General features: G+C 42.6%; 1 protein-coding gene and 1 pseudogene across 2 annotated transcripts in view; both read left to right on the forward strand.

The window, feature by feature from the left end:
* Atpaf1 (ATP synthase mitochondrial F1 complex assembly factor 1) overlaps positions 1-11,887 on the forward strand; it is a 33,795-nt gene extending 21,908 nt beyond the window's left edge. Inside the window, exons 8-10 of one of the 2 annotated variants that reach the window (XR_011364943.1) lie at positions 268-375; positions 8,727-9,102; positions 11,772-11,887. Coding sequence is in view for 1 of the 2 variants with exons in the window: in XM_069987308.1 (XP_069843409.1) it covers positions 268-375; positions 8,727-8,921 (303 nt within the window). In the remaining variant the exon portion in view is untranslated. Of the gene's footprint in view, positions 1-267; positions 376-8,726 lie in introns of both variants that reach the window. The other variant, XM_069987308.1, reaches the window with a different exon arrangement.
* LOC138803496 (ATP synthase F(0) complex subunit C2, mitochondrial pseudogene) lies at positions 1,277-5,098 on the forward strand (annotated as a pseudogene).
* Positions 11,888-12,452: the final 565 nt, after the last annotated feature.

Below are 12,452 nucleotides of genomic sequence, written 5' to 3' on the forward strand. Positions count from 1 at the left end.
TGTATGGCCATAATGAAGGATTCACTGCCTTCTATAAACATTTTCTGGGAAAAAAGCCAAACCTTTTGCAATTGAAGACACAAATAACACCGTGCAAATTGTCAGTTTCCCCATGCCTTTGCAGGCCTGACCTTGCCTCCACATACCAGTACTCCAACTCAATAGCCACCCAAAGGGCTGTTAAGAGCCAGACTTTCCTCCAGACTCTATTGCTTTGAAATTGCAGCTTGTGGTGGTGGTGGCTCTGATAAGTGTTCCTCCTTACAGACCCGGGGGGATGCTGCAGCCAGCCAGCTGATTTTATATCACTACCCTGAACTTAAAGAAGAAAAGGGCATAGTGTTGATGACAGCTGAAATGGATTCCACATTTCTGGTAAGAATCAACATTTACCACTTTTGATTTACTTATAGGCCCAAAAGGCATTACTCATCTATAAAAAGCTCATGAGAGGTCAAATTGCAGCAAACTATATGACCTTTGCTTCTTACAAAGTTGAAAATAATTTGTCTTGTTCATGTTCTTCCAAGTGGAAGTTAGTACAGATCCTCAATCACTTATTTATAATTCTGAAATCCACAGATGTAAAAATCGTTTTTTTTATAACTTTCTTGGTCTCAAAAACTTACCTGACTTAAACTCACTTTGGAGCTAAATCCTTACTTAAACCATCTCAGGCTCTGTATAGTCCTAAATAATTTCACTTGTAGACAATGTTATATATTTTTTAGGGAAATATTACTAAGTTTGATTATAAGGAATTGCTTAATATACAATTATGCATTATCTTCATCTATAACTTTCTAAAATCCAATCATTCTGAGTCCAGGGATTCTGACCTAGGGATTTCAATGAAGAGGTTAAAAAGAAAACAGCTATGTCCATGAAGGGATGAGTTCAGTCTAGAATAGTTCTTAGACTTTTATCCTCTGCCACATTGTTTGTCTATACAACTGTCACCATCAGCCGGGCGCTAGTGGCTCATGCCTGTAATCCTAGCTACTCAGGAGGCTGAGATCTGAGGATCGCGGTTCAAAGCCAGCCCGGGCAGGAGAGACCGTGAGACTCCTATCTCCAATAAACCATCAGAAAACCAGAAATGGCACTGTAGCTCAAGTGGTAGAGCACTCGCCTTGAGCTGAAGAGCTGAAGGACAGTGCCCAGGCCCAGAGTTCAAGCCCCACGACTGACCAAAAAAAAAAAAACTGTCCCTAATGATTTCTTTTTCTCCTTTTCCATTATCAGTTGAGAGGCACTAGGCTAGAGTATCAACTACATGCCCATAGCTAATGATGCCATTGTGTTCTCCCTGTATCCAGGTGCCATAAGAAGAATTATGACTACTTCACAGTTTGTTTGTCTAGCCCTTGCTTGTTTCTGTTTCATTTATCTGACAGAGGTAGATCACAGTGCCTTCAAAATACTGAGCACTTTAGAGCCTTTTCTCCCTAAGATTTATTGCAATAACTACTTGATTTTCTTCAGGTGGTTAGAGCATCATACAGAGACAAAAGAAGAGATTTAGCTAGTATCTTACAGTAGCAGTTGGTCCCAAGGTCTAGAACATAGTGGGGACTCTCTTCACTGTTTATTATACCAAAAACTGCTCAGTTCCATTTCTTCCAATTGTCCTTTCTCTTAAACCCTTCTATCCATCACACTCAACTGGAAGTCACCTCAGATCCAATCCAGAAATATGAGGTTGCCATTAACTGAGATAGACAGTATTGCAGAAGGAATTGTTTGCTCTCCTGAAGGAGCTGACATTTGGACCTATTAAATCTAAGACACCTGTTAGATAGCCAAGTAGTAATAGATTAGACATATGAGCCTGGTGTTCAGGGGAGAGAGCCAGTTTATAGGCATTAGTATAGGAGTTGTCAGAGATCATATTTAAAGTACAGAACTGAATGAAATAACAAGGAAATAAATGAAGGTTCAAAAGAGAAGAGGTGAGCAGGGCACCGGTGGCGCATGCCTGTAATCCTGGCTACTCAGGATGCTGAGATCTGAGGATCACGGTTCAAAGCCAGCCCAGGCAAGGAAAGTCTGTAAGACTCTTATCTCCACTAGAAAACCAGAAGTGGCACTGTGGCTTAAGCAATAGAGCGCTCGCCTTGAGCTGAAAAGCACAAGGACAGCGCCCAAGCCCAGAGTTCAAGCCCCATGGCCCACAAAAAGAAAAAAGAAAAAGTATGAAATTGTTTTCTAGAATTGGTCTGTAAACAATAGCCTATAGGTCAGACTCAATCCACTGCTTGTTTTTATGAGACCAGGTTAAGAATATTTTTCTCAGCCGGGCGCCAGTGGCTCATGCCTGTAAATCCTAGCTACTCTGGAGGCTGAGATCTGAGGATCACAGTATAAAGCCAGCCAGGGCAGGAAAGTCCGTGAGACTCTTATCTCCAATAAACCACCAGAAAACTGGAAATGGCACTGTGGCTCAAGTGGTAGAGTGCTTGCCTTGAGCTGAAGAGCTGAAGGACAGTGCCCAGGCCCAGAGTTCAAGCCCCATGACTGACAAAAAAAAAGAATATTTTTCTCTATCTTTATATAGTTACTGGAGGGGACTTAAAAAAATAGGATATTTTATGACATGCAAAAAATATATGAAATTCCAATTTTCAGTGTCTACAAATCAATTTTTATTGGAACTTAGCTATGCTCATTCATTTATTTATGGCTATGTTTGCTCTACAACAGAGAGTCCTAGCCACTCAGTAAAAGCATCTGGTACAGAGTTTAAGTCCTGGTCTTGGAATAAAAAAAAAGAGAAAGAGAATTGAATAGCTACAACAGAGACAAATAACCTACGGAACTGAAAGTATTTACTGTTTAAAGCTTAACTATCCTTAGTCTCAAGGAATGGAATATCTCTGCAAGTATGAGTATCAAAAGAGTCAGATTAAACTAGCCAACTGACTTTTTAATTTTTTAATTTTAATTTTTATTTTTTTGTTGGTCATGGGGCTTGAACTCTGGGCCTGGGTGCTGTCCCTCAGCTCTTCAGCTCAAGGCTAACACTAGAGCCACAGCACTTCACATTTTCTGGTAGTTAAGTGGAAATAAGAGTCTCAAGGACGGGGCTGGGAAAGTGGCTCAGTGGTAGAGTGCTTGCCTTGCATGCATGAGGCCCTGGGTTCAATTCCTCAGCACCACATAAGCAGAAAAAGCTGGAAGTGGTACTGTGGCTCAAGTAGTAGAGCGCTATCCTTGAACTGAAGAGCTGAGGGACAGTGCCCAGGCCCAGAGTTCAGGCCCCACGACCGGCAAAAAAAAAAAAAAAAAAAAACAACAACAACAAAAAAAAGAGTCTCAAGGATTTCCTGCCTGGACTGGCTTTGAACCAACCACAATCCTCAGATCTTAGCCTCAAGAGTAGCTAGGATTACAGGTATGAGCCAGAAGCGCCTGGTGGGCAACTGATTTAAGGAAGTAAGTCAGGGACCAAAAGTTAAAGATGAATGCAAAGGAATAAGATTATCACTCCAGCCGGGCGCTGGTGGCTCATGCCTGTAATCCTAGCTACTCAGGAGGCTGAGATCTGAGGATCGCGGTTCAAAGCCAGCCCGGGCAGGAGAGACCGTGAGACTCCTATCTCCAATAAAACCAACAGAAAACCGGAAGTGGCGCTGTAGCTCAAGTGGTAGAGCGCTCGCCTTGAGCTGAAGAGCTAAGGGACAACGCCCAGGCCCAGAGTTCAAGCCCCACGACCGACCAAAAAAAAAAAAAAAAAAAAAGATTATCACTCCATAAAGTATATTACCAAAAGGAGGGCTGGGAAGGCGGCTCAGTGGTAGAGCGCTTGCCTTGCATGCCTGAGGCCCTGGGTTCGATTCCTCAGCACCACATAAGCAAAAAGAAAAAAGCCGGAAGTGGTGCTGTGGCTCAAGTGGTAGAGCGCTAGCCTTCAGCTGAAGATCTGAGGGACAGCGCCCAGGCCCAGAGTTCAGGTCCCATGACCGGACCCAAAAGAAAGAAAGAAAGAAAGGAAGGAAGGAAGGAAAGAAGGAAGGAAGGAAGGAAGGAAGGAAGGAAGGAAGGAAGGAAGGAAGGAAGGAAGGTAGGAAGGAAGGAAGGAAGGAAGAGGAAGGAAGGAAGAGCAGAAAAAACAATCTCAACAAACCAGATCAACTCTAATGGAGAGTTAAAAGTGGGAAGCCATGGTGACCTGAGAGTCAGGAGACATGAGGGTTGTGCAAAACGGTAGCTGAGGTGGTCTGGCCTAAATAGGGTCATAGTCAGAGTTGAGGGTCACAGGAAGGTGGAGAGTTCAAAGAGTCTCTCGAGTTCATGGTATAATAGATCTGGCAGATCCAGTAACCTGTTGTCCAAGTCCCCTTCCCTGCCTCTAGGCATTCAGGCATGCCCATCACCTGGGGGTGGGATTTTACCTTCATCTACCAAGATGCCAAAATGGCATGAGTTAGACCCAGTATCCATATTTCAAGTTTGCCTTGTATAAAACAACTTGGCTCTGAGGTTCCAATGTTGTCCACTATTAGACATGTTAGAATTTGTTGTAGAGCTAAATAGCATAGAGAAGAGAAAGCTAAACATAATATGAACGTGTGATCTTCTGCCTGTGCCTATATGAAATGTGCACTTTGGGCATAGTATTTTCAGCTATAATAAAGCAAATGAATAGAAATTTGTGCCCCCCCGCCTAATTTTTCTGCCTTGGGAGCAAGCTCTCCTGCCACATCCCCTGAAGAGATAAGCCTGCTCCAAGTTTGTCTCCATCCCGTCCTTGGTCAGGAACACCTCTCAGCTGCTGAGTCAACCACTATCTGCACCAACCAGCGACAGACCAATGAGAGCCGCAGCAGCTTGGCAAGCCCACATCTCCTGACCTCAATTGTCATCAGCTGCAGATTCCAGCCCATGGCATTTCAAGGGCCATGGACATGATATTGGGGTTGGAGCTACCACAGTTGGGGTGGCTGGCTCTGGGGCTGGAATTTTTACTGTGTTTGGGAGCTTCATCATTAGTTATTCCAGGAACCTTTCTTCCATGCCATTTTGGGCCTTGCCCTCTCAGAGGCCCTGGAACTCTTTCTCCTGATGATGGCCTTTCTCAATCCTCTTTGCCATGTGAAAAAGCCATCTCCACCACCCAATATTTTTCCTCCCATGTCTTGTCTGCCCTGTATGTTCCTTTATCTGTACCTCCCCAGGAAGTCTGGGGAAAGTGGTTGGCTCAGGGTTTGACAGAGGAAAGACTAAATACTGTATTAATAAGAAAAAACAGTGGGGGGCTGGGAAGGTGGCTCGATTCCTCAGCACCACATAAACAGAAAAAGCTGAAGTGGCGCTGTGGCTCAAGTGGTAGAGCATTAGTTGAGGGGACAGCGCCCAGGCCCAGAATTCAAGCCCCATGACCGACAAGAGAGAGAGGGGGAGAGAGATTTGTGAAAAACAGATTTCTTCTGAACTAACTAACCTTCAGGCTAAGATGTTAGTGGCATACTAAAAACAAAACAACAACAAAAAACTAGTCCTAAGCCAGGTGCTGGTGGCTCATGCCTGTAATCCTAGCTACCCAGGAGGCTGAGATCTGAGGATCATGGTTCAAAACCAGCCCAGGCAGGAAAGTCTGTGAGACTCTTATCTCCAGTAAACCACTAGAAAACCAGAAGTGGCACTGTGGCTCAAGCAGTAGAGTGCTCATCTTGTGCTGATGGGACATCGCCCAAGCCCAGAGTTTGAACCCTATAACCGATAAAAACAAAAAAAAAAACTATCCCTGTGTGACCCCCACATCTGCATCAGTAGATGATTCAGTAGTATATAGTTGATGCAAGAACAGGATTTTGGGATCTTGGTGGGGGAGGAGGTGGCACAGAGGGAACAAGAATGCTTCCTGGGGATGACACCTAGGTTTAACATTCCAAGACGAGCAGGAGTCTGACCAGTTCACTCACCTAGACGAAGGAAGCACGGGAAGGAAGACTGTTTTCAGTTGAGGGAATAGCATCAGAAAATATTAAGAGATATAAAATGACTGGGTGTTACAAATGGTTTTGTGTCACTGGTATGTAAAACAAAGGAAGTTTGGTGGGTATGTTTAGAGATGGGCTCTATACTGAAGACGTGAAAGAATCATTAAAGGATTTGAACAGGGAGTAACTCATAAGGAACTGTTTTTTTTTAAGACCATAAATCTTAATAATTTACATCCTAACCATTTTGTTCTTCTAGTCTGGTCAATGTAGTCATTTAGAAGACAGTTGCTGGGCTGGGAAGGTGGCTCTGGTAGAGCTCTTGCCTTGCATGCATGAGGCCCTGGGTTCGATTCCCCAGCACCACATAATCAAAAAGAAAGAAGCTGGAAGTGGCGCTGTGGCTCAAGTGGTAGAGCGCTAGCTTTGAGCTGAGGAGCTGAGGGACAGCGCCCAGGCCCAGAGTTCAGGCCCCACAACCGGAACCCCCAAAAAAAGGACAGTTGCTTCACCCACATCTGAACAAGAAGTGGTAAAGACTTAAACCTAGAACACTGATAGTACAGAGAATGATCTAAGAAAAGTGGAGGGAATAAAACCCACAGGGCTTGACATATTGATTATAGATAAGAAGATTAAAAGACAGAAGAAGGGCTGGGAAGGTGGCTCAGTGGTAGAGCGCTTGCCTTGCATGCATGAAGCCCTGGGTTCAATTCCTCAGCACCACATAAGCAAAAAGAAAAAAGCCGGAAGTGGCGCTGTGGCTCAAGTAGTAGAGTGCTAGCCTTGAGCTAAAGGGCTGAGGGACAGCAGAGCTTACAGTCATGTAAGTCAGGTAAAGAGAACATTGCTTTTGGGCTGGGAAGATGGCTCAGTGGTAGAGCGCTTGCCTTGCATGCATGAGGCCCTGGGTTCGATTCCTCAGCACCACATAAGCAAAATGAAAAAAGCCAGAAGTAGAGCTGTGACTCAAGTGGTAGAGCTCTAGCTTTGAGCTGAAGAGCTGAGGGACAGCGCCCAGGCCCAGAGTTCCGGCCCCACAACCGGACCCCCCAAAAAAAATTGCTTTTTGGATAACGTCACCCCTTTCTTTTTTGGGGGGGGGTACTGCTTTATACTGAGAATCAAGAGAATAAAAAGTGTGCTTAATAAGGAGGAAGAAAGGCTGGGAAGGTGGCTCAGTGGTAGAGCACTTACCTTGCATGCTGGAGGCCCTGGGTTCGATTCCTCAGCACCACATAAAAAAAAAGCTGGAAGTGGCGCTGTGGCTCAAGTGGTAGAATGCTAGCCTTGAGCTGAAGAGCTGAGGGAAAGCGCCCAGGTCCAGAGTTCAGGCCCCACGATGGGACCCAAAAAAAAATAAAAAAATAAGGAGGAAGAAGCACTTTCCATAATGCTCCATGAGAGACACACAGATGTACGTCTCTCCATGTCTCACCTCTCAACCCACCATACTAGTTGCCTTCAGACTTTCACTAGTAGGAGGAGCCCTTTATCCAAACAGTCTTTTTTTTGGGGGGGGTGGTCCATGCGTGGGGCCTGAACTCTGGGCCTGGGCACTGTCCCTCAGCTCTTCAGCTCAAGGCTAGCGCTCTACCACTTGAGCCACCTTCCCAGCCCCCCAAACAAAATCTTACATAAACCCACACAATATAACAACTAAAACTCAGATGAAAGCGCCCTGAGGTACTCACAGAATATCCAAGCTGCAGAAGTTTGGACAGCACTGTTCTGGAGTGAGCACATCTGGGCTTACCCCTCCCCGCACCATTTTAAGTCTCAAATACTGATTGACATCAGAGACCCTACTGCTACACAACCCAGAAATGGGTGGTGTCTATCTCAGATTATTTCAGTGCACTCACTTTAGAGATTTGTTCTTGAGGCATGCTTGAGTTTAAGAAAGGTAAAATTGATTGAAGTTGAGTTATTGACCTCAGTCAGTCTTAATTATCAGAAACAGTAGCAAGTGAAGTGGAGAGTTCCAGTCCCACACTGACACTGACCAGCCCCATGATTTTGGGCCCATTCTTGAACCTTATCTGCTAGAAGGCTCCTATTCTAAAGCTCTTAGTTTAAAGGAGCCAGGTTAAGGGGAAAAAGCTTTTGATTAAAGATCCAGTCTGAGATTAGTGCCTGATTGTGAGAAATGACTTGAGAGTCCCATGGATAAATAGAGGTGAAGCACAGCCTATAGTATTTATAAACCCATCTTCATCATTCTGTAGCTGAACAGCATACTTTGGGCAGTTTTTAATGGGACTTTTCTAGTATCTTCTGGGGCTTAATTTTGGCTATACGTACACGGTGATGATGGATAAGTTCTGGCCATCCAGAACTGTAAAGTGTAGAAAAAAGCCAGAGTTATTTGCAATAATTCTTTAGTGAAGTTTCATGAGTCAAACCTATGCATTTCCCCCACCCATTTTCTAGCCTATGCATTTCCTTACCTCACCCATTCTACCCTACCCCATCCCACCCATCCCCCTCACAGGGTGCTCTGCTCTGTACATTTCCCTGCACTGAATGTAGCCCTTTCTCTACCTGGGGATTGGCTATACTGGTTGCACTTTAGGGAAAACAGGCAGGGAACAAAAGGAAAGTACTAGACAGTGTAATACGTGCTATGACAGTGGTTTCATAGAGGGACATCTAACCAACACTTGGAAGGTCATAGAGCCAGGGGGACTTTCTAGAAGCAGTGACTCCAGGGTGAATCTCACCCACTATATAGAACTTTGATGTTGTGTAGGGAGGAACTTCACTACTCTTTTTGTCTTACAGAATATTGCTGAGGCACAGTGCATCGCCAACCAAGTTCAGCTCTTCTATGCCACTGATCGGAAAGAGACCTTTGGTTTAGTGGAGACCTTTAACTTCAGGCCAAGTGAATTCAAATATATGTCTGTCATTGCTGAATTGGAACAAAGTGGACTTGGAGCAGGGTTGAAATGTGCCCAGAACCAGGATAAGACTTAGAGGTGTGAGCGTTGGCCTTTCACAGAGTTGGCTCAGCTCTGGATAGTTGAGAGCCTACCTGCCTCCTCCAGCTGCAGAGTTCAGCCTCTGTAACAAGCAGTCCATAATGAATTGTCCTGTATGCTTACTACAAGAAGTGGTGATGGAGATGAGCCCTAAGACTTGAAATTCAGGAACAAAGGTACCCGAAAAGTCTGATAATTTCTTCTCAGTATACTTAAGGTTTCCTTTTAAGTGTTTTTGGTCATTTAAGCAAAAACTATCCAGGAGTCTATACAGTGGTTGACTTGATTTACAGTGTGGCTGTGTACTTGCATTCTAACTGTTTTGACCTCATAACTTCCAGTTCTGCATTTTTATGAATCTAAGACAGGGTAATAAGCTTGAAGATCATAGTGTGATGTGAACGATACATATTCTTCCCATGCACCAGTGAGTTTGCCAAAAGTATAATCCAGATATCCTGTTTAGACTCTAAAACCAACCAGAGATTCCCATCAGGATAAAAACTTTATTTTGATGCCTGCTCCCCACCCCCATAGTTAAGATTTACTGTAGCTGGTTTGAGGTGTCAATAAATTTCAGGTAGAATTAGATAAACAGTGCCTGAATATTGTTAAACCATAGATTGCACTCGCTTCTCTACCTCTGCCTGTTGGAAGAAGATCTATCAGTGTAGTGTAAATAAAACATCTTTGCAAGAAGATCATTCCAGATTTGCATGTTTTTTAATTTTTTAAATTTTTTAACTTTAAATTTTATTGTGAAGATGATGTACAAAAGTGTTAGAGTAACACGATTCAGGTAATGAGTACGTTTCCTTTTGAACAGTGTCACCCCCCTCTCTTATTCTCTCCCAGTTTTCTGTTCCTGACTTTCCTCCCCACTGCATGATTTTTTTAAAAAATACTACTCTTAGCATTATATGAAAAAGTGAGTAGAGGCAAATGTTCCCAGATTGAGGAGTGAGAAAAATGTAGCAAGAAAATAAAGTCTGGCTTTCAGTCTTTGTTACACAACATAGTAAACTCTAAGCTGTGTGCTGTCCATAGCATTGGTGCTGTGGGCTGATTTCTTTTCAAAACTCATCTTGGAACCCATTAGTTTCTTAGAATGCCAGAGCATTGTTCTCTAACATTGGAAACTCATGTGTGGTTTGTAGCTCAGTGATAGAAGGGGGTAGTGCTTACATCCCAATCTTCTGAACTCCAGGACTCAGATGCCCCTAGCATTATTGGCTCCCTGTACCAGTACTATGCATTTTGTTTGATCTAAAATGCTGCATTGTCTGCTGCTCCTGCTTAATAATCTGAATGGAAGCCATCAAAGTGGTGAATAGGAATTGAAGCAATATTGCTGTGTGTCTCTCTATGTCCTGTGACTGTCTGTATGTCTGTGTGTTTTCTTCATATGGAAGATTTTTGTAGGTTAGGCTTGTCTTCCAAGCCTTTTACATAGAATTGGCCCTTCCATTATTTTCTGAGCTATGTCTATTTGGTTGTTCTTCTGAGACAGTATATAGAATGATAATGCTTAGTTAATTTCCAGTTTCTCTAAAGATTGAGAACTGTTTTCTGGTGTAGAATCTGGACCTGTCTCTGATCCTGACTGTTCATCTTCTGAAAGACTTGACTCTTACCAGCCTTGCCATTTTCCTTAAATACCCTCCAACCTTCTGGATGTTTTACATGTCAAGAATCTTTGTCATTAGATGGGTTTGCTTTTATGTGTCTTCAGTTATATTTTCTTTTTCCTCTAGATATACCCAGGTCTTGGCCATTGTATTATTTATAACACCTCTACCAGAGGGCAAGATGACAAAAAAAAAAATTACAAATGTCCATTCCTTTTATGAGTTCTTCCTGCTTTATACTCTGTTAGAACTTGCCAACGAAGGACATATCCTTATAATCAATAATTATGTTGGACTTGACTGTTCTTTATATTTATTTATCTAGGATAGTATAAAGAAATCTGTAACTTCTAATCCGTAAATCTTCCCCTGGTAGCAGGGGAAGATTGTGATATAGGGAGTTGGAAGACTGAAGAAGTGAATTTGAGCTCAAATATCAGTGTTACTATTCCTTAGCTGCTAGTGTTAAATTACTTAAACTTTCTAACTTTTGCTTTTTCATATGTAAATGGGGATTATAATATCTACCTCATAGGATTACTATGAAAATTAAGTTAACATACATAGACTATAGTAGAATTTAATAAATGTCAATCTGCTTCCTCATCTCTACTTCCCCTTCCCCTCATTAAATACCAACATAGACTAGTATTTCAGATGTAAAGGCCTTCTTCCAGTGTAAAAAATACATCATATCTACTTTAAGATGCATTGGAATCAACCAGAATGCTTTAAAATTCAGATTCCTAGGTCCCAGACGTGTTGGATCAGTATATGCGAAAACACTAGGACTCTACATTTTAAAATGTATTCCAGATAATTCTGATGGAGATAATGAGCTGACCTTTGATAACCATACATATAAATAGATAGATAGATAGATAGATAGATAGATAGATAGATAGATAGATAGGGCTTGAACTCTGGGCCTGGGCACTGTCCTTCAGCTTTTCAGCTCAAGGTAAGCGCTCTCCCGCTTTGAACTGTGATCCTCAGATCTCAGCCTCCTGAGTAGCTAGGATTACAGGCATGTGCCACTGGTGCCTAGCTTCATATCTTATTTATTCCTGCAGAAATACCCATTAGCTAGGTCTTATCTTTCCTGTACACATTGGCCATAGATTTTAGGTTCTTGTGCTCTTTGTCTTCCACAATGGTTCCCATTGTATACTGTAATTCTACTATGTTAATTTTTTGTGTCTTTTTCCCTTCATTAGATTGTGAGTTCCTTGAGGGCCAGGATTTATCTCTATACTCAGCTTCAAGGACATGGCCTGAAGATACTCAAGTATTTGTTGAATAATAAATTATATGGATTTTAGCCAAAACATAATCTTACTGGTTTTGTGTGTGCTTCTATTTAAATATTTGGATTTAAGAGAATCAAACAGGTGTTGGTGGCTCAAGTCTGTAATCCTAGCTACTCATGAAGCTCCAATCTGACAATCACAGTTCAAAGCCAGCTTGAGCAGGGAGAAAAAAAAAAATCAGTCTACAGACAGGTAGGTAAATGGATGGATGGATGGATGGAATTTGTTTATTTTTTGCATTGCTATCAATTATAAATTATACCCAGATCGTCATGCACTCTAGGCAAGCACTTCACCAATTATCTCTATTCCTCAGCCCCAGAATCATTTAAGACATAGAGATTGAGAATTTGCTGAGTAAAAATATTTGCAAACCAAAATACCAAATTACACACAAAATCTCTATCTCAGCTGATCCTCTGGTATTACCTTGTAGATTGTGGATGTTTACACAGAACCCTTATTCTGTAGCACTGTGTTTAGTGCTGCACATGGAGGATGAGTAGGGTAGGATCATTGCTCTCAATCTCTGTGTCAGCTACCTGCTCTCTCCTCCCTTTGAATCTGTGCCATACATGTTACACCTGG

This window comes from Dipodomys merriami, unplaced genomic scaffold (genome assembly GCF_024711535.1).
Source record: "Dipodomys merriami isolate MVZ:Mamm:240054 unplaced genomic scaffold, mDipMer1.0.p SCAF_34, whole genome shotgun sequence".
Classification (NCBI taxonomy): Eukaryota; Metazoa; Chordata; class Mammalia; order Rodentia; family Heteromyidae; genus Dipodomys; species Dipodomys merriami.